Genomic DNA, 23,991 nt, shown 5'->3' with positions numbered 1-23,991 from the left:
TCACAAAGAATGTTTGCTGATTGTTTCCATTTGGACATTTCAATCTATGGAAATTGTATTTACTTGTTGTTCATTTTTCAACCAAGAACTATGACATTACATTATTTGACTTTTGTTTTAAGTGTTAGTTGCTGTATTCCACAGGTGGATCTATGTTGGTTCTGCCCACTCTGGATATATAATCCTGGTCTATGGTACACTTTTAGTTAGATTTGTTTCATATATGTTCTTTAACATTGATATTTTGCTGAGTACTTTGACTTTTTATCTGATCCATCTTCTACCTGAATTGCCAACAGCAGTCTCATTATGGGCAGTGCATTGGATCTATCAATAATTGAAATTGATTGCTTCTGCTTGGTCTTTGTTACTTTATACAGACAGAGTTTAATACGATTTACATGCAAGGGCCATTATTGTCTACATCTAATATATATTTTTCATAGATCAGCCAGAATTGGTTGATGATATATGTGGACGTGACATTGCACAGGAGGGTACCTGGTGTTTTGAACACTAGTAATTGGTCATAGCTTGGAATACCCCTTTGGCAGAGTTAACAAAGACATATTTAGTATCCACTATAGACTGCACTAATAATTAGTATTTATTGGGCTACTGGTACATTTTTCTTTTTTCTTTTTTGGACGTAGCATTGTCAGGCCTTATCATCTTTGGAAAATTTCTTGACAAGGGCTACTATTGTCCAATACTAATTTGGAGAGTATACATCATTTACAATATTTAAGGTTCCCTGATTATCTGTTATTCATCCTTGGGCTGTGGATCAGATCAGATTAAAATATTTTTTGCTATATATTACATCCTATTCAAGTGTTTAAGATATCACTAAAAGGGCACCATTTGGCTATGGATTTATCCAGGATCTTAGCAGGACTGTACTCTGACAGGGAAGATTTGGGTATATTTGGACTTGGGAATACTAACAATGTTGGCAATAACAATCTTACTTTTAATCCTGAGAATCAATGTGAGGTGCTATTCCAGCAACTGAGCAAGAACATGAGATATTTAAGATCAAATGCCTGACACTGCAAACTTTTCAAGGCCTATCTGGCTAAAGGGATATCCCCTAGGGGTTTGAGAGTTAAGATACAGCTGCTGGTTAGTGATATTGATGATGTATTAGCCAAGGAATGGTCATACATTCAACAGCATACATCCATGGCATTTGTTGAGACATTAGCCAGATATCATGAACGCATAATAGACAAGGAAATTGGTAGCATCATCAAATTGTATGAAGAGACTAAAGTTTATTAGGCTTAGCCCTTCTACACTACATGTCTTAACAACAATTACGGGATAGAAAGGTCCATAAGTTTCAATGTGCCCAGTCAAATTATGATAAAGGGAATCCATTTAGTCACAATAGACATGTGAGGTTTCAGGGGGGCACCAGTAGGACCAGTCAGACTACTAAACGCAAATTCCCTAGATCTATACTTAAAAAACGGGGGTTGCATACTGACTCATCAGGGGCAGAGTCCTCATCAGGTACTGACCTGGATATGCAGCAAATCCTAGACTCACCCACCCCTAAAAGAAATAATACTGTTTCCCCTTTAGGCCTTACAATAGAGCAGGACGGAAGCACAACAAAAAATAGGCATCATGGAAGGGCTATTGGAACTTCTTACGAAGAAATTACTGATTGTAATAAGACCAATGTGCTGAATATCTCAAATGTGACTTTAACTGATACCCAGGTTTCTTTGTTAAATAAAAGACTGAATTTTATTCCCATTTTTGTTTGTCTCCAAGGATGTGTTAGCAAAAGATGTTATGGCATTTTGCAGATTGCTGAACCTTAAGTTGCATTTTCATGGCAATGTCTCCAATTCTGACTCTGACAAAATATTCACGTACCATAAATCCAGTTTTGTACCACCTATGCACCATAATGTTCATCTTTTTCAATCTTGTGTACTCAGAGATCTACATTTCAATGCCAGGGGACTTAATGTTAAGCCAAACAATCTCTCAGAGACTGATATTGACAGCTTACGTGAGTTGATTGATAACAAGGAACTGGTAATTCTTTCTGCATACAAGGGAGGGGCTGTGGTGGTTATGAATTGGCAGCAATATAATGCTGAAGCACAGAAACAACTGACGAATGATAGACATTATACAAAAATGCCTCTGGATCCCACTTTTATGTTTAAAAAACAAATTGACCAATTTTTGAGGTCAGCACTGCAGGTGGGCATCATTACTGACAAAACCAAATTCCATCTCACAGTGTTAGATCCATGCAGCCAATACATACACTTTCTTACAAAAATTCATAAGGATCCCCTTAATCTACCTGGTAGACCTATAGTTGCTGGTAGAGGCTCACTTACTGAACTTTGTCCCAGTTCCTTACATTACATCTTCAGCCCCTGTTGAAATGGGTTAGATCCAGGATTCAGGATACCACAGAGTTTTTGGGCATTGTGTCTGAGATGCAACTTGAAGAGAATTGGTTCCTCTGTATACTGGATATTTGTGCACTGTAAACAAACATCCCACATTGGGCAGGCTTTGATGCAATTGAATAGTGGCTATACAAATTCAATCTGTATGAACTGGGCTTTAATACCTTCCTGATATGCTTAACAGAACATGTGCTAACCAAGAATGTCTTTTTCTACCAAAATCAATGCTATTGGCAGGTGCAGGGAGCAGCTATGGGGGCATCTTTTGCCCCATTTATGCAGACCTCTTTATGGCCTATGTTGAGGAGCATATAATGTATGATATGACACATAACATCTATTTGGGTGAAACTGACATATGGAGGAGATATTTGGATGATTGCTGGATGGTGTGGAGGTCGGATGTTGATTATCTTAAGGAATTTATTGATTATTTAAATGAAAACAAATGGGGCCTTCAGTTTACAGTAAATTACCATAGAGAACACATCACATACCTAGATGTTCTTGTTAGTAGGAATGAGGACCATACATTACGTATTGAAGTTTTCCGTAAATATCCTCAATATAATTTCTTACTCCATGCATCCAGCTTTCATCCTCCTGATATCACTAGGAACATCCCCAAATCCCAGTTTATCAAGATGAGGTGCATTTGTTCACAAGACTCATCTTTCAAAGTTTTTCGGAAAGATTTGCTCAATAGGTTCAGAAACAGGGATTATAAAATGGGCTATGTTCTAGGAGCAAACAATTATGCTGTCAATCTCAACAGGGAAGATTTGTTAAAATATAAGGAGAGGCATCAAGGTACTGGTAATGCCATTCGGTTTATAACTACTTATGGCAGGAATACTAACATACTCATGGACACTTTAAGGAGACATTGGAACATATTATTAGCTGATAACACCCTAACACAATATCTTGGAGACACATGTCACTTTTCTTTTCGTAAAGGGAAGAACCTGGGTTCACATTTGAGTCATTACAAACAAACATACAAAACTTTCTTCACAGATCCTGTTCAAACAACAATCTCGGGGGACAGACTAACTGGATGTATGCCTTGTGGTCATTCCAGCCTCTGCATTAAGGTTATTAAGTCCAAACAATTTTCTAGCACAAATTGCGGTGTGGCTTTTGATATTAATTTTTTTTTGCCAACTGCAGTAGTGACTGGATAGTATATTTGGCTTCATGCAGTTGTTCTGCATTTTGCATAGGACAGACCTCCAGGCCATTTAGACTGTGGATATCTGAGCACCTAAGTGACATAAGACAGAAGAGAACCAGCAATGCCTTGTATAAGCACACTATAAAACACCCCACAGCTTCCTTTAACTTTATGATTATTGACAGAATATTGGGTGATAGATCCAAAAAAGCAGGATGGCACTCTATATTGGATGCAAAAGAGAAGAAATGGTGGCAACCAATCATGGTATGTAATTCATTTGCATTTTTGTTTAAATGGAACAAAGGATGATTTTGTTTTCAACACTGATGAAGGCTAAGAAATTGGTCTATCCGAAACCAGTCTGTTTGTTATTTTTGTCCTTGTATGTGATCCAATAAATATACTTTGATATGTATTACAGCTTACAGTTGCTGGCTCATTTTTTGTTAGGATACCTTGTTCTTGGAGCCATGCATTTACCTACATGCAGGGACTTATTCTGTTGTGTAAGTAAAAACACACACAGAGGACATTTCTGAGGTATGGAGTCTCTATCTTTATTTTGTCAGCATTTCTCAACAATTCCTGCTTGAGTCTAGAAATGAGGGAGAATATTAAAAAGCTATAATAGTGGGGGCGTGGCCAAGATGCCAGTCTGATAGCAGCAGAAATGCATAGCTCTGCTTAGATTTTAATATTCTGACAGGAAATATACCTTAATTTTCAGAAAAATCTATGTAAAAGTATACTAAAAGTTAGATTAACATAGACTCATTACTTTCTAAAAATGAATTCATAGTCAAGAGAATTTTTTTAATTATTCCTGTCAAGAAGAGAGTGCAGTGAAGAAAGAACTCCATCTTATAATAACCAAAATCCAAGAACTGTCATTAAAAATGGGCAAATTTGAAAACAAAATGGATATTATTAAACAAGAATGCAGTAAACAACTGGAACTTCTAAATGGAATAGTAAAAAAAACAATCTGAACAGATTCTTGCCTTAGAGGAAACAGTAACTGACCTAGATAACAGAGTGACAGAAAATGAACATCACAATGAATTTCTTCTGAAACAAAACACCAGACTGACTGAGAAACTGTAAGTCCTTGAAAGTAGATCAAGGAGGAATAACATAAGAATATATGGAATCCATGAGAAAGAAGAGGGTGCTAACATGACTCACTTCCTCAATAATTAGTTTTCATCAGCACTAAACATGCCTGAATCCCTCTTTTTTGGAATTGAGAGGGCTCATCAGTCCCGGGAAATCCAGCTTCATCTCTGAGTTCATCTAATCCCAGGTCTATAATAGTGAGATTTTTTTCCTCACATGAGAAGGACTTAGTGCTGAAATCAGTTTGAAGCAATTCCCCTATCAAGATCGGTGAAAAAGTTATTCATTTTGACAATGACTACACCTCTAAAGTCATATCCAGAAGAAAGGAATGTGTTCCTCTAATTAAGTTATTGAAAAAAGCCAGTATTAAAGCTCAAATTCTTTTTCCTACAAGAATAAAAATCACCTTGTCAGAAGCAGTGAAGATATTTGATTGCCTACAAGAAGCAGTAGAATTTATCCAAAAGAAGAAAATATTGTCGGGCATAGAAGAAATCGAATGGGCATCCCACAGTTTGATGAGACAAAAAATGGATGGTCTGTGAAGGAAGGAGCAAACAAAGCTAAGAAACTAAAGAACAAATGATCAAATTCCTTCCAATTTTAAATGCTTTGTTTTATGACTCATAATATATTTGATTCTGGAAAATCTCTATACTGTAAGGCAATGTGAATCATCTTTATTATTAACTCTCTCTTTTCCTTTCTATATCTATTTCTTCTAATTACATATAGTACTGAGTATTTAAATAACATTCTCTCTCTCTCTTCTTTCTTCCTATTCTTTTTTGTTACTAATGTTCCTTTTCTCTCTTTTCCCCATTATAAATACTGTACATAATTTTCCCTTTTAAATAACTACAAATGATATATGTCTTCTAATTCTTCAGTAATAGTATAATTTGACTTAATATCAAAGTGCATTTTTTCTAGTGGGTCAGTGGTGGGGTAACAACGTGTTTCTGATTAGTGCTTCTAACTAGATATTTTAGACTTTTTGTTTAGATACATATAAACATTAATACAGTACATTAATGGTGTTTTATAGATAGCTAAATATAAGTTTTTATATATATATATATATATATATGGATCCCTATCACAACACCGACACGCCACTAACCCGACACTCAAAACAACGACACCAAAACACCGAAAACGCACAAAACCGACAACTCACAAAACCGAACACCATAACACCGACACACAAAACACCGACACACAAAACGTAAACTACACATAGCACACAACTATACATGCACTAACCCTAACCCAAACCCTAACCCTAAGGTCCGACACAATCGCACACTTACCCTACCCGCACCCTAACCCTAACTCACTTAACCCGCCATTAAACCTGCATTCCATCACTATCGCACACTTACCCTACTCACACCCTAACCCTAACTCACTTAACCCGCCACTACACCTAAAGTCCGTCACTACCACACACTCACCTTTCCCGCACCCTAACCCTAAATCCTACACTATCTCACACTTAGCTGTCCGCTCACTAATGCTAAATACCTCACTATCGCACACTTACCTGTCCGCTCCCTAACGCTAAATCCCTCATTAGCACACACTTACCTGTCCACTCCCCAATGCTAAATCCCTCACAGCACACACACTCTGTCCTCCCACACCACATTGCCCATGTCGGTGTTTCGGCTGTCAGGATTTCACATTGTCGATCATCTGTCTCGTCGGTCTTCTCGTGTCGGTCTTCTTAGCGTCAGTGTTTCGGCATGTCGATGAAGTCAAGGAGACCCATATATATATATATATATATATATATATATATATATATATATTAAGTTCTTTTTTTCTAAATAGCTGTTTTTATATGAAAGGGTTAATTTTTTCATGATGTTTACATTTTGGGAGGAAACTGGTGGTCTGTTTGACTGTTCTCATTTTGGAGATTCATGACATGCACTAATAAGGCAGCTCGAGTGTTTTTTTTTTTTTTTTGCTTTCTGTAAACTCTAAAAGCTTCAAAACTTGAATTCCCAGACAAAAATGCTTTTTCCTCACTAGAGACAACCTCAGTTGTGCACAAGACTATTTAGATACTTTTTAATAGGTTTATAAAGCTGCAGCTTGAGGAAACAACAGTGATGACATAATTTGACCTTTTGAACTTATTAAATGGTTGTGTTTAGAATTATTTTAATCTTGAAATTCTGATATCCTTCACTTAGATACTTTAAATGGTAAATGATTAGTTCTGATGGAAGTGTTTGACTCCTTTGAAAATACCTATGTTCTTTTATTGATGCATACATGCTGCAGATTCACTGACACTATTAGTAACTAAATGACATCAAGTGAACTAGGAGCTGCATTAGAAAACTCATTATGCATATTAACATCGGAGTTATGTTACATAACTAATCTTTTAGTAACTAAACAGAGGTTGTGAGCCCTTTTCTTGTTTTGTTAATACATATGCGTAGATGTGTATAAGTGTAAAATATAATAGTTATGTTGTAATAAGTGTTTATAAATATATATATATATATATATATATATATATATATATATATATATATATATACACACACACACACACACACACACACACACACACACATATATATATATATATATATATATATATATATATATATATATATTCAACAGATCCTTACATGAAAAATATTAGATGACTGACAAAATGGTTAAATCATCTGATGTTTCTTGAAAAGTCTTGGAAATATTGACAATCTTCTTAACCTTCAGCTTCTAATGTTTATACATACTTTGATCCAATGTGTATTTCTGGCATATATACTTGTTAGAGGTGCTATTATCATATGTGACATCTTTTTACAGGAATCCCATCTATTAAAAAAAGATCTACAAAAATACTCATTTAATGGCTATAGCATTCTGATTCGTGTTTTAAGACTAAGAGAATGTGGCACTCTTATTCTATGGAAAATACTTATACTATGCCAATAATTATAGATATAATTTCAGATAAAGGTAGGATGCTAAGCATGGTTATTTTGGAAATCAATAGGAAATATTATACTTTGATTAATACATACTGAATACCAGGACTACATACTAAATATGTTTACAAATATCTGGACGTGATTACTTTAAATGCAAAAGGGGAAATTATAACAACAGGTTATTTTAACTGCCTATTATCAGGCAATGATACTTCTAAAACTGGTAAAATAAAAACAAGTTCTGAATTATAAGGTAGCCATAAACCTGGAAAATTTGAAATTACAATCTTATGCTGTAAATCCCAAATATCTACATAAAATAGTGGTAAGATCCAAAAAAATAAATAAATAATCAATTAAAAGCTTGTTAATGAGATTAAATATAAAAGTGATGGTTCAGTTAAGAATACATCTAATTTAATAGGCTTGTTAGAATTATTCAAAAATCACTATAAAGATATAAATAATAGCACACCACTTTTGGAGACAGATAATGTAATAAATACTTTTATTCAAGAATATATAATTACTAAGGTATCAATGCAGCAAAATAACATATTAAATAAACAAATAACACTAACAGAAGTAAAACAACAAATAAAAAATTTAAAAGATAACAAAGCTCCAGGACTGGATGGAATAATTCCTGAAATATATAAAATTTATCTTGAATATAAGAAAATGATGAGTCCTTTACTATGGTTAAGCAAAAATATATAGCACCCCCATCATGGAAATATTCAATTATTTCCCCCATATTAAAACAAGGTAAGGACCCCCCAAATCTTGTGATTCATATAGACCAATTTCATTACTAAACACTGATTATCAAATTTTCATGGCAATATTAGCTAATAGGATAAAGAGAATATTACCTAATCTAATACATAATGATCAGACAGGGTTCATTCTTCATAGAAAAGTGCAAGATAACATTATTAATTTACTGTCATTAATAGACATACCATGCAAATACAAAAAACAACGAACTATTATCAGCCTAGACATAGAAAAGTTGGTCTTATCTACAGAGAATTCTGATTGGTTTTGAATTCTCCTCAGATTTTGTCAACTTATTAATGAAAATTTATAGTGGGGCACAAGCTTATCATGTCTGTCCTAACCACTAGAAATCCTCAAGTGAACTAGACAAGGTTGTCCTTTTTCACCATTATTGTCTGGTCTTTCAATGGAACCTTTTGCTACATATATCAGAAACAAGCAAAATATTAAAAGGCTTTCAAGTTAATAAGGACTATTGTCCTAAGATACAATTATTTGCTGATGATATGTTGTTAATGCTGAGTGATATTGATGGTTCTTTGCATGATGTTATAAATACCTTAAGCAAGTTTGAATGAATTTCAGGGCTTAAATCGAATCATAACAAATCCAAAACATTACTAATTAACAAAAAGATCAACAAAAACCTAAGAGAGAATAGTCTGCTTAATTGGGAGAATGATGTATTAGAATATTTGGGTGTCAGTATAAAGAGCACATGGAAAGAGTCTGTTAAACTAAACTACAATAATTTAATAATCACCATTAGTGAACTAATCAAAAGATGGAATAAAATGTTCTTCACAATGGAGGATAGGCTCTCTTTAATTAAAATGATAATTTTACCTAAAATTTTGTTTTATATAGAGTCATTGATACTACCCCCTCCAAAAACTTATTTAAAAAATTAGATTCCATGTTACTTACATTTTTATGGATCCCCTTAAAACCTAGGATTGCATATAAATGGCACATTAGAGTTGGAACAGTAATGGGATACCATTCCCTAGCTTAGACCTTTATTCCAGATCCATTATAATTAATGTAATATTACATTGGATCACATCTGCCTATATATCTGGCTGGAAAATAATACATGTGATTCATATAACTGATGTCAGAACTATAGAAAATCAATTTAAGGAACAATATGGAATAAGTAGAGTTCATTGGCTTTTATGTGAATTTTGTTTAATAAGAAGTTTGATAATTTTTCTTATGGCATTAATCAAATATTTAATAACTTTAAAAATATAATTGATTTCAATTACAACATTAAACAATTCCTATTTTTTATATTTCCTATAGCATACTCCCCTGATTGCCTAGACTGTTTCAACATCAATGCAATGCAAAAATTAAAGGAAAATAACTTGATATTCTGGTATCAGTTTATTGAAAATAAAAGTATTAAACCACTAAACTCTCTTTTATGTAGTTTTGATAATAGTCAAGACAGTTGGCTGTTTATACACTCATTACAGCAGTTTATAAAAAACACAATGAGAGTATCAATCAATCTAGAGACTGAATCTATACCTAATTTGATCCGGCTTTTTATTAGGTATATTGAAAAGACAGATTATCAAAAATTAAGTATCTCACCTATCTATAAGATACTAAGAGAAGACACTCTAAAGTTTGACTCAGATTTTTGGAATTACTGTGTAAGGATTAATGGAGAACAAATATCTGATGAATCCAAAAAAATGTTATTGAAATCTACGTATGGTACTTCTTCATTATATTGGAGATTGTATACATGGAAATCTATGAATAGGAGTTTCTATACTCCACATAATATAAATCTTATACTCAAAAACAGTGAAAGTAAATGTTGGAAATATGATGAATTACTAGGGGCCAACTGAGATCACATTTTCATTGAATGCAGAAATGTTGTTCAGTACTGGAAAGACTTCAGATATTTTGTAAATGCTTTATGGTCTGACAACTGTCATATTTCTAACTCATTAATCCTATTATGTGTTCCTATACCTAATACCTAAATCTCAGATTCAGTTACTCTGGTCAATTCTTGCAATTGCTAGAAAAGTTATTACTTTGAACTGGAAAAGTAAACGAGATTTGATGTTTAAAGATTTCATTAATTTAGCAAAAGTTGTTGGTAAAAAAGAACTGCAAAACCATTTGTTATAGAATTCATCACATTAGTCATAAAAAAATAGCATGGCAAAAACTGGAAAACCTTTTGAACAAATACTGATAATTTCTCATAGATAAAATGATTGTTTATCATGGATGAATGTAAATATTGTAAATCGTTTTGTTATTGTTTTATTGTATTTGTTATATGTACATTTGCGTATGTTTATAGTGAAAACAAAGTAAAAATGTTTTTGAAAGAAAAAAGCTGTAATAGTCTAGGAAAGAACAAATTTTGAACTAAAAACAAAACTGATAAACAATGTCTATGAAATAATCAAAAAACAAACTTGAGCAGATACTTTTATTAATACCATAGATAAAAGACCCCTGCTATTAATAAAAGTATCTGCACAAGTTCATTTTTCGATTATTTCATAGACATTGATTATCGGTTCAGTCCTGGGCATGAGTCCTTGTGGTGTTTTTGTTTTTTTGTTCTTAGTTTGATTCCACTTGGGGCCCATTGCAGTTTTGCTTTGGGTAAAGTACAAATTTTCTTTCAGAAAGAAACACAGGTCAAGTGAAATGACATGAATAAAACATTTATTGGCTTTTGAGAAACCCAAACTTCTTCTTCTTTCGGCTTTTCCCGGTTAGAGGTTGCCACAGTGGATCACCTCCTGCTCATGACTGGCAGTGGAGTTTTATGGTGTTGAGTTGCCAGCCCAGCACCCAACCTTCCACAGAAGGCACACATGCATGCCTAGGACCAATTTAAAGTATCCAATCTACCTACAGCATGTCTTTGTGATGTGGGAGGAAACCGGAGCACCCAGAGGAAACCCACGCAACCACAGGGAGAACATGCAGACTCCTCACAGAAGGCACCCTAGCCTAGGATAAAACCAGAGAACCTCTTGCTGTGAGGTGGCAATGCTAACCACTGCACCACTGTGGCTACCTTTTGAGAAACCCAAACAATTCTTCAAAAGATAAAATTAAAAGCAGTTGTATTGTAGCTGATTTTCTAGTGAATAGATATACCTAAAGGAAATGCACAAAATTGTCATAAAACAAATTTATATTTGCTACTGTGGGAATGCACTGCAATTTCAATGCAAAACTTAATGCTGTTCACACATATCTGCAGTGCTTGAAGTCTAATGATCTTCAGAGATGTTAGCTTGCTATAAAATATTACTTTATGTGGAATCCCTCCACAGAAGTATGTAACTTTGAAAAGAAGAAGACAGCTTCCAAAATTCCAAAATTGAAGTCAAAAGGAAATCCAGTTTGAGAATCATATAAATGGAGAGAGATAGAGAAAGAGAGAGAAAGAGAGAATAAGACTAATGACTTGAGGAGCTTCTGGATTCTGGAGCATTTATAGGGAGATAGATCTGCACAAAAAAAAAATCAGATATTATCCTGATCTTGAAAGCTAGTGTGAGGGCACAATATACTATTTTATTAATTGAATTTATTCATTTAATGTTAAAATGCTGATAGCTAGTCATGTGCAAATTAAAATAGCAATTGACAGTGAGTTATTAAAACTAAATACTGGTTGTTTAAAAACCCATACTGATTTAAAATGTTTTAAAAAGTATAAATGGATATAATCTGACCAGACCCTTTCAGAAATTCATTCCTTCTTTGGGTTTACCTTAGATTGTCTGAAAAAGATGAGACCTGTAAATAATGATTGAGCATTGTACCTCCAAATCTGATAATGTAGCCAGCTCCAGAGGACCAGGCATAGGTAAGAAAAGAAAATCATACCAGATGTTCAGATCAAGTCTTCATTACTGCAAAAAGCCATTACTGTCAGCCTGAGGTGTCTTTTCAGGATATTGAGTCTAAGCAGCTCTTTCAGATGAGCAGGATCCAGATCATGTCAGACAAGGAAGGTGAAGGTGAGAAAATAAAAAAAGGCCTGGGTGCAACTGGCAATCACCACCGACCCCACAGCACAGTCGTATGTGGTATTCTAAATATACCAACTAATATACTGACAGCAGATTTCTGCATTCATTGCAGATGGGACAATTCAACATTTAAAAGCCCGAATGAAGATCATTGCTGTAGTCATTATGGCATAACACGAAATCTTTTATCCACATCCCATAGCATTTAATCTGCATGACATTCCTCATATGGAACTGGGATGTCATGATGTTGTCTAGTATTTGTCTCCCTACATGACAACATGTCATCAAAAACTATGACTAGGTCAAAGACTTGAGAAACAAATTTCAGTTATTTCCTATCATTAATGTTCAATGTTGATAACAGCTTGTAATGTGAGCTAGCACTTTCTCAAAATTATTTGAGTTGAGTTTCACTCACTTGGGCTTCATCCAATCTAAGCAGTTTTCCACTGATGAAAAATCAGGAACACTGTCAGATAAAAGGAGACAGACAGCTGGATACCATCAACACAACACTGATAATAAATATGTCTCCTTAACATAACTTCTCTTATTGGCAACATATACTATGTGAATAACAATGGAGCAAGAACAAAATCCTGCTGTGTACCATATGCCAACATATATGAGAAGAGAACTTTATTCCTGAAATTGCATTCTGGGTTTGAACTAACAGGTAGCTCATAAACCATTACAGGATTGTATCAGATAACCTGCAGTGCAGCCTTGTACATCTGATTAGCCCCATATGATCTACAAAAACATTACAAGCTACAGAGAAATCAGGAATCAGCAGGAATGAGTACTTTATTAATTTCTCACCATCAGAAGGTCACTAACCGCATAAAATGACTGTTATTTATATGTATTATGCCTAACTGTAAAACAAGACTGATGTAAATCTAGTAACCTGTGTGACAACAGATGGAAAAACAACTGTAAACAGACCACTTTCTAAATGATCTTATCAATAACAGGATGGTTAGAGACCAAGTTTGCATTCAAAGATGGCTTTTTTGTGATGTAGAAGAACCAGATTTTTTTAAAGAAGATAGAAAAATCTTGTATCTCCGAAAGGAGTGAACTATGTGGAGAGTAACCAACCAGAAAAAAAATGATACTGGATCTAATTAGTCTACTGATGCCAGGATCCAGAGGAAAACGTGTTAGCTGCATGTTTGAAAGAATGCTTAATTAGTTATGAGGTAGACTAACTGACAGAAAGTTCTATATGCCATCTGTCTGTCCAGAACTTTTATTTTAAAGTTCTTGTGCAAGCTCACTCCTGCTTGCATATTTCTTTTTTAAAGAGAATGTATATATATTTCAAGTAATTAATGCTATTACTCAGTTCTAAATGCACATGGCTTGTGAATTATTTATGAGCTTGAAGGTATGTATATTGAATCTGAAGTTCTTATACTTTTTTGGTATCCATCCATTCAAGTGTGACTACTCATAGTCAAATGCTATCATTCTAATATTTTGAGGTTGGTTTATTTCAAGGTTAAACAATAATTTGTGTTCCAGAGTTTCTAGGAAGTCTGTCTGGTGCCAACATTATCATAAATTGGGGAGAGAGAGAGTTGACACTATAAAGTTATTATTTACCTGCCTTACCTTTGGTAAGATTTCATTAGAAGTCTGTAGGTTCAGTCAAGGTCCTGAGTTGTCAGACATTATAATTTTGATTTGCAGGTGTAGATTGTAAAATGTGTTTGGATATGACAGGTGTTGTTCATTATTTGAGATAGCTGTGAACATTTACATTATACTCTTGAGGCCATTTCAGCTTTCTGTATTAATTGGCTTACAGCAGTGTGAATGATGAAATCCTATACTTGCTCGTCATAGGCTTATATAAGTCTTTACTTGCAGATTTTGGTAAGGGGTGGGTGTAACTACTTTCACAGAACTGGAAAAATGGCAGTTCTTGATGATGTATTTATGGTTTGACAAACTGCAATTATGATGTAAATTTTACTGTTTTTTATGAATTCATGATGCTATCCATTAAATCTTATTTAACCATGGAAATTAATGTTTTTGTTTAATGCTGCATTATAATCTGTCCATAATATGGTTAAGGAATCTGTAAAAAAAAATTTCTAGGTAATGAAACCTCTAAGGCATACATGTTTTTCATGGAGGTATAACTCAAAGACAATGCACAAAGATAAGTCATTATAGTAGAAAACACTTCCTATAAAACGCTCGTTTGCATAAATGCCTGTAACACTTAACATAAATTTTAGTAGCAAATAGGCTTTATTCCAGAGTGTAATACATTTAGTCAGCTGGAAGCTGAACAATGTCACTATGTAAATAATATTTTATTAATTATAACTTGTTATAGGAATGGAGTCCAGAGTCCATTCTGAAGATTCAGCACTTGATCTTGGGAATGAAAATAAAACTTTGAAGTGTGTTTAGCAGTATTGATTCTGTAAATAAGTCTGGTCTGTTATGATAAATAGCTCATTCACTGTTTGCATAAGGACACCAATATCTCTCGGTAGATTCTCACATTAGCTCATAATAAAGAATTGTACAAACAAACATCTGTCATCTGTCCAGCTAAACAATATTGAAATACCTTTAAAATCTTATGACTACCCTAAGTATGTATTCTGAGTACATATTTAGTGGGCTTTACTAAACATTTCCTAGATGATTGCTACCTGTGTAATGATTTTGCCAAAACTAAATTATGTAACTATATCTTACAAGTCATTACAGGGAAGGTGTGATGTGAATTAATGAGAAAGCCTAAATCTGGGATAATCGGATCTGAAATAAGGATAGAAAAACTGTAAGAATGGTTACAAATTAGAAATGTAATCAGCTAAAAAATAAATAAATACATAATTGCACTACTAAAAGTAATCCATTTCATTTCCTCAGAAACAGCAACTATATCTATTCTAGTACTAGTGAATACGACAACTTCAGGAGCACTGCAGAACACTACGTCTGCCAATGTTTTTACATCAGGTGAGATAAAACATTAGGAATGTTGTTTTACTTGCATCCTAAAGTAAAGAAAATGCAGTTGTGTTGCATGGTTTGATTGGAAATTAGCAGGATCTCCACTGCTGTCAGAAATCTTTAGCTTTTTTCTTTGTCAGCATAATTTCATTTGTATTCAGTTTTAGCAATATCTGCCTATCTAGTAGCTGCTCTGTCAGTCTACTTATACAGGTAGACAGATTGGGTAATATTTAAGTCAGATTGAAAGTTAATCAGTTATTTGTAATTTTGACAAGCCAGTGTCCATCAAGAAGAGAAATAGTGTCAGTCAAATTGTTAAATATGTATGTTATAAGTATAATGGCATGAAGGTTTGTCAGTCAGTAGTCAGAAAGTAATTTCACAAGCAAATTGATGTCAACATTTCAGCAGAAATTAAAAATAAATGTGTTCATTTCATCTAGTGGCCAACAGTATCACACACACTGACCCCACAGAGATAGCGGGCCTACTAGTGGATAGGTTTGGCAAAAATTTCACTCCCTTATCCCGTCCTAACATACAACAACCCCCTAACCCCCCACCTTACATATCTGAAGAGCAGGTCATCAAACCCCTGTCCAAGACAATGAACATGGCCTCTTTGGGTCCAGATTATATCCCAGGCTGTCTTCTAAACAGGCTAAAACATGAACTAACATCACCACTAAGTACCCTTTTCAATCACAACCTAACCACAGGCTTTGTTCCTGAACAATGGAGAACAGCTACAGTTATTCCCTTCCACAAAGGTGGTCTAGCAACAGACACAGGGGCTTACAGACCCATAAGCCAGATCAGCCTCATCTGTAAGGCTATGGAAAGTATCATCATAGGCCTCATAAACAAAGACATAGGTGGCCTCCAAACCCTGGATCCTACCCAATTCAGTTTCCTAAAGGGCAGATCCTGCCTGTTAAATCTGGTGGATTTCTTTGAAAGTGTGACCAAGGCCATTGATGAGGGAAGTTCTGTGCACACAGCATACCTCAACTTGGCAAAGGCTTTTGACACAATCCCACATTCACTCTTTGCCGATAAATTTAACAAACTGAATGTAAACCAGACACAAACTATCAAAGTGGGTGACTCCACCTCAACCAGCAGACCTGTTACCAGCAGAGTGCCATAAGGATCAATGCTGGGCTCCCTACCATTTGGTATATACTTCTCAGAATTTCGGGTCAAAACTAAAGGGTTGTGGCTGACCAAGTTAGCAGACAACTGCAAACTAGGTGCAATCATTGAATCCAAAAATGATGTCAGTGTACCCTAGGAAGGTCTCACACAGACCAGTGACTAATGTATTAGTCATCGTCTCAAACAAAATGGAAAGAAATGCATCCTTATTCCCTTTGGCAAAAACAATGTCCCTTCACACTATCAAATCAATAACAATACCCTAAGTACCCATGAAGTAGTAAGGGACCTAGGATCACAGGTTAACTGCAACCTTAACTTCGACCACCATGTGTCTACTGTTAAGGAAAGCTTTCCACCTAGCTCACTTGATTAATAAAAGCATCACCTCAAGAGCAAAAGTTATAACCCCCCCTATACTCGGCACCTATCCAGCCTATAATTGAGAATACCTCCCCATTCGGTATGTACCATACTAAGCACCTACTGCAATTAGAGAGACCTCAGAGGTTTATAAAAATGAAGATCAAGGGCTTCCAGCATAAGCCTTACACTACTGACTAAAACCCTTGTCACTATACCCTGCATCATACAGACTTCTTATGGGGAGACCTATGTCTGTCCTACAGAGCAACCCAAGACCTAAACCTAATTAACTTACTACATATCTGTAAATCAAATGGGTCTAGGGCTACCCATTCCAGGCACTTAAATATGGCCTGGAGCTTAAATAGGATGTGCTGGAGGGATAGATTTATCTCCCAGCAACTGCAACATCTTTGGAACAGGCTACCAGTTCATGTGAAACAGAGCACCTCTATGACACTGTTCAAGAGGAACCTGAATGAGTGGATGGGGCACTGTAAATTCTTAGCGGGGATAGTGCCCACAACCCTCCTGGATATGGGCAGTTATCACTAAATGCAGTTTTAGGTATTGACTAGTACCTCTATGGCATTACATTGTGTTGAATAGCTAGGCTTAAAATGACGTCCAGGTCGATAGCCTAGAAATCTCCTATGATCCTATGATCCTCATGTAGGGCAGTACATAGAAAAGCCATGGCCATGTTAGAAAGGACTGCCTGGAAATCATTCTATTCTAGGGGAAGTCTGTTAAACTTCACAGAGCTTGTATATTCCTCAGTTCATTTAGTTCTGTGATGTCTGTCCACAAAGAGCAGATAAGGAATGTCTATGTGTAAGTATTACTTTATTGATAACAACCTGTCCATTCATTATTTTCAAGTCACATCAGACTCTTACAGCTTCCCTATCAACAGTCATCATCATCTGCAGAGTAGATGTTTCTTCCCTAACACACACACACACACACACACACACACACACACACACACACACACACACACACACACACACACACACACACACACACACACGCATGCACACGCACATGCACACGCACAAGCACACGTGCACACCCGCACACACATACGCTCACACGCACACTCACACACACACACACACACACGCACACACGCACACACGCACACACGCACACACACACACACACACACACACACACACACACACACACACACACACACACACACACCCCAGTGGACAACTTGGGGAAGGCATGTAGACTGCACACAGAAGGCATCTCAGGTGAGAAACAGAACTTCTCACACTGAAGCTGCAGTGCAACTCACAGTAGTACTGTGTCATCCATAATAATAATATACTTGATCTTTCCAAAGAAGGTACCCCTTATCAGTGTTACTGCTCCGACAGGAAGATGACTTATAGTAAACAAATACTATTAGATGAGCTTCACTTACCTCAAGATAGAAAGTTACAATAATGGGCTTTAACGTATAACTGTTTGTGTTTCCCTGTATGCTACTTCCTGTTTGAGATAAATAGTAAGACTGGAAGTTAAAATATCAAGTCTTTCTGTGATGTTTAATATTTGATCATTACACAGCAGAATATTTCAAATAAAATGGGAGTCATGATTATCAATGGGTACCAGCAGCAGCTCTATGCACAAATGCCAGCTACAAACACACTCTTATAACAATATCACCTTTGCAACAATTGTCTGGTGATGCACAATCAGTGTGTTAATGTTTAAAAGCTGATCTAATAATAGTGACAGGATACTGTCTGCTGTTGCTGGCTTCACTGCTTCAGATGTAATGAATTCTAAAACTGTTTCAATGAGGTTATAGTCAGTTTGAGAATGTAATATGTACATAATTGAAAATAAGAACAAGTAAGAAAACAAAACTCTGAGGTTTTCATGTCATTTAAAAAACATGGCATGTCATGCACATTCTACAAACTAAAATGCTGTGTACTAAAATACTATTTATATTTAAACTGCATTCATAAATTAATTATGCAATCTACATTCCAACATAGGGCAGGCAGTGTCCATGACCAATGAGTGTGTGATCCAAAGACACCAGCTGCACATAAGTGCAATGACTGAAATTACACAATATACAGCACATGCAAACGAATATGCAATGACATGTAAATGCGAAATCACTGTCCAGATCAATTCAGAGAAATAGAAATTGGCATTGCTGTGCATCTACATCCACCCACTTTGAACACTGTGATTAATGGATCATGTGATAGGAAGCACATTAGGCATAGCAGCAGAAATATCTCAAAGACATGCATTGGAAGCTGCTAACTCAGCCAGTGCTGGCAATGATGGGTGTCATGGCCACTCACCTAATTGAAGAACATACTTGCATAGCAACATTTGACAAATCAGCAGGAACTCAGTCATTTCAGATTAAGCAGAGAGAAACTATGAAACATTGGAGAATTGTGTCGATGATGGACATTGAGTCATTAGCCAGAGGCCTTCTATGTTAGCCTGTACTTCAGAGAAGTAGATACTAAACAGGAGGGGTCCCAGGACCGAACCCTGTGGTACTCCACTTGTCACTGGTTTGAAGTCAGATTTGGAGTCTGCAACTTTTACAGTGTGGATTCTGTCAGTGAGCCAGTTGGCAACCCATCTTGTGACATAGGCATTTTTACCTAGTTTAGTGAGTTTAGCTATAATTCCAGAATGGGGGATGGTGTCAAAAGCCTTGGTGAGTTCAAAATAGGCTGTGTGAACCACTTTAACCTCGTCTATGGCTTTGGTGATTGGTGACTTCCTCAAAGAAGTCGATCAGGTTCAGAAGGCATGATCGGTCTTTCACAAACCCGAACTGGGTGGGGTCCAGAGTTTGGAGGTTACCATTGTCTTTGTTTATGAGTTCCATGATGATATGTTCCATGGCCTTGCAGACGAGGCTTGTCAGGCTAATAGGGAGATAGTTCTCAGGATCAGTGATGGCTCCCCCTTTGTGGAGTGCGATAACTGTTGCTGTTCAGTGGGCACAAAGCCTGATGTGAGACTATGATTGAACATGGTGCTTAGGTGGGGAGCCAGTTCATTCTGAAGTTCATGTAAAACGCAGACTGGGATGTTGACCAGTCCCATGGATGCTGTGTTTTTGGTTTTAGAGAGAGCAGCTTTTATCTGAGCAGATGTGATTACAGGGACTCTGCATTCTTCCTGTATAGATATGGGCCCTTTAGAGGGTGATAGGGGGGTAAAGTTAGCACTGAAACTATCTGCCAGGATGTTGGCAATATCAGTTGGTTCTGTAATTTTCATGCTGTTGAGCTGTAACTCAGAGGAGATCTGGATGTTGCCATTGAGATTCTTGACATAGCTATAGAATGCTTTGTGGTTGCCCTTAGAATCAGTGGTGATTTTGTTTTCGTAGCTAGCTTTGGAGGATCTTATAAGGGATCTCAGCTTCTTACTGAGGCTGATCAGGGAGCTCCTCCACTCATGGGATTTTACTCTCCTTTGCAACAGTTTCTTTCTTCTGTTGTAGAGTTTGTTTATGGCAGGGGACCACCAGATTGGCTTCCTTTTTTTGGAGGATAGCATCTTGGTTCTGTTTGGGATAGAATGATCCATGCACTCGTGTAAGTGCTTATAGAGTGCATTTGTGTAGGATTCAGCAGTTGTAACTGTATTATGCATTTGCATGGGTGTCATGAAGTTTGCCACTTCTGTCTTAAGAAGCATGAAGTTGGCTTTGGAGAAATTTTTTATCATAGTTTCCTTAATAGTGGCTGGGGGCTGGATGCAGATATGTAGGGTAATTAGCTTATGGTTGGATCTAACCAACGAGGAGTTGACTTTAGGTGTGGAACACCGGTCACTCATGTTGGTAAGGACTAGGTCTAGGATACTGTTGCCCCTGGTGGGGGTGTGGATAAGTTGATCCAGGGCATTAGAATTTATGAATTCCAGAAAGAGTTGAGCGAAGGAGTTGGTACATGAGTAGTTTTCCCAGTTAATGGTGGGGTAGTTGAAATTGCCCATTATTAGGGTGTTTGGTTGAACCCTAATATTTTCCAGTACATCAAGAAAAGATGAGTGGGAATCCTGGGTCATGGTGGGGGATCTGTAGCAAGGTACAATTTGGATTGCAGTTTTACCCAGAGTTAGTTGCACTTGGATAACCTCGGATGCATTATGCTACGCAACTAGCCTGGAGGTGTGGATATCCTTAATGAATATGGACACACCTCCGCCTTTGGTGTTCTGGTCCAGATTAGATGGCCGAATAGTGTGGTATGTGTTATAGCCTGATAATGTAGGGGTGCTCTCTAGAGCCTTGAACCAGGTCTCAGTCACTGCACAGATATTTTTTCTGTTGGTACATTAAGACACTGTAGTCACTTGGTGTAGTGAATTCAATAATCAATGTTACTTTTGTCTTCTTTTCACAAACCACTATATCTGGTTTTCTCACATCTATCTTTTGGACTGTTAGTAATGTGTGATCCCATGTGATGAAGACTTCATAATTTTCTATGATGCTTTGTGGCTGATGTTTCCAGTGTTTTTCAGTTACTTCAATAACATAATGTTTGCACAATCCCCAGGGCAACAGTCTTGCCACGTTATTATATGTTTCAATATACATTCCTTCTGCTATTAGTATGTCACAACCAGCAACAAAATGTGTAACTGTTTCCAATTCTGTTTTTCAAAACCTGCATTTGTCTGTTTCTTCCACAGGTTCAATGGACTTTATAAACCAATTTGTTCGTAGTCCATTATCTTGAGCCCCCAATAGTAACCTTTCATCTTTTGGTTTGAATTCGCCTTTTCTTAACCATTCCTGCTTTTGATTCTGACCAACATGATGTTGTTCCAAGAGTTTTCTATACTTGCAACTATATTTATGCATTTTCCACATTTTTTGCTATCTCATATGGTCCTTCACCTTACATTCTTTCTTTTGTTTTTTGGCACATTCAGTTGCTACCTGATTTTTATCTACTTCTGGTTTGATTTCCATTCCCGCTTGATGCTGATATGCTTCTGCTAGACTAAGAAGGGAAGTCATCTTAGCTTTATTCGCTTCATGTTTCAAAACTTTCATTGTGTTTGGGTCTTGTGAGCTCAGCAGTTATGTATGCAGTCCCACGATTGCAGATCTATACATGTAATCAGTTTCAAGGAGGCCCATACCGCCTTCAGAACGGGTAATATATAATCTTGATATGCACTGATTTTTCTAAATCATTTGATGAGCATGAAGCATCCTTGTTTTCCTGCCTAATCTATCCAACACCTTTTGGGGCCAGTCAATCACTCCAAAACTGTAAGGACAGGAACAGCAAATTGATTTATAGCTTGAACTGTGTTCCTATATGTCAGTGCTGTTTTCAGGAATAATTTAAGTCTTCTAAAATATTCCTTACTGAGTTTTATTCACATTTGTTCATGTTTTCTTGTTGATCCTTCATAAATTCCCAAATATGTATGCACTCACTCTTGCTCAAGTTCTTTTATGTCACATTCTTGTCCCAAACTGATGTTTTCTTGGTGCTGCAACTTTCCTGCTTTAAAGGTTCCTTTTGCACATTTACCAAGACCAAATGACATTCTTATATCATCTGAAAAAGTTTTGACAACTTGTAGTTGTGCTTTTAACCCCTGTCCAGCAACAGTATGTGTTCTCCCTTTTTAATTTCTCCAAATCTTTTGTGTTTCTAATACCATGACTGGAATGGAACCCATTCCTAAGTCAAAGTATGACTAATGTTTATAAAATTAGTATTGTTTCACTCTTTGATGTTAGCCAGAAGTGCTCTTCACAGCACCCACAATATGCCCAGTAATGACTCCTTCTGCAATTCATACGGAGTCACATGTATTGATAACCTATCTAATATGATTGTAGGTTCTTTTTTATAAGACCTGTTGCTCCTCTTACTATTGGGACTGTCTGGGTATCTCTCTTCCACATTGCTCTCATTTCTGCCAGCAAATCCTGGTATTTTATGACTTTGTGTCTCTCTGTAAGCAAGACACCGTAGTCAGTGGGTGTAGAGATTTAAATGGTCAATGCTACTTTTGTCTTCTTTTCATAGACAATTATATCTAGTTTTCTCGCATCTGTCTTTTGAACTGTTGGTAATGGGTGATTGCATGTGATGTAGACTTCATCATTTTCTATAATGCTTTGTGATTCATGTTTCCAGTGTTTTCCAGCTACTTCAGTATTATAATGTTTGCAAAATCCCCATTGCAACAGACTTGCCGCATTATGCTTTTCAGTATACAGCCCTTCTGCCATTAATATATCACAACCAGCAACAAGGTGTGTAACTGTTTCCAATTCAGTTTAACAAAACCTACATTTGTCTGTTTCTCCCACAAGTTCAATGGACTTTGTAAACCAATGTGTATGTAGCCCACTGTTTTGGGCCACCAATATTAACCTTTCATCTTTCACCTCTTCTCAATCATTTCTGCATTCAATTCTGATCAACACGGGGTTCTTCAAGGAGTTTTCTGTACTTGCAACTATATTTATGCATTTTTCACATTTCTTGCCTTCTCATCTGATCTTTCACCTTATATTCTTTCTTTTGTTTTTTAGCACATTCAGTTATCTACTTTTGGTTTGATTTCCATTCCCGCTTGACACTGATATGCTTTAGTTAGACTAAGAAGGGACGTTATCATAGATTTATTCTCCTCGTGTTTCAATACTTTCACTATGTTTTGGTCTTGTGAGGTCAGCAGTTATGTATGCAGCCCCATGATAGCAGATCTGTAGATGTAATCAATTTCAAAGAGGCCCATACCTCCTTTGGAACGGGGAATATAATGTTGGTGCGCACTGATTTTTATAAATCATTTGATGCGCATGAAGCATCTTTCTTGCTTTCCTGCGTAATCTATCCAACACATTTTGGGGCCAGTCAATCACTCTAAAGCTAAGTTAGGACAGGAAGAGCAAG

General features: G+C 36.2%; 1 protein-coding gene across 1 annotated transcript in view; it reads left to right on the top strand.

Annotated features, from left to right (window-relative positions):
* Positions 1–23,991, top strand: part of LOC122801235 (mucin-5AC-like) — a 475,953-nt gene that overhangs the window by 139,461 nt on the left and 312,501 nt on the right. Inside the window, exon 4 of the mRNA XM_044070787.1 lies at positions 15,434–15,523. Within this exon, the coding sequence (XP_043926722.1) occupies positions 15,434–15,523 (90 nt within the window). The remainder of the gene's footprint in view (positions 1–15,433; positions 15,524–23,991) is intronic.

The sequence above is a fragment of the Protopterus annectens genome, chromosome 4.part1 (assembly GCF_019279795.1).
Source record: "Protopterus annectens isolate FY-2018-M chromosome 4.part1, PAN1.0, whole genome shotgun sequence".
Taxonomy (NCBI): Eukaryota; Metazoa; Chordata; order Ceratodontiformes; family Protopteridae; genus Protopterus; species Protopterus annectens.
Note: the sequence above shows the minus strand (reverse complement) of the source record. Positions and strands in the feature narration are given on the sequence as shown.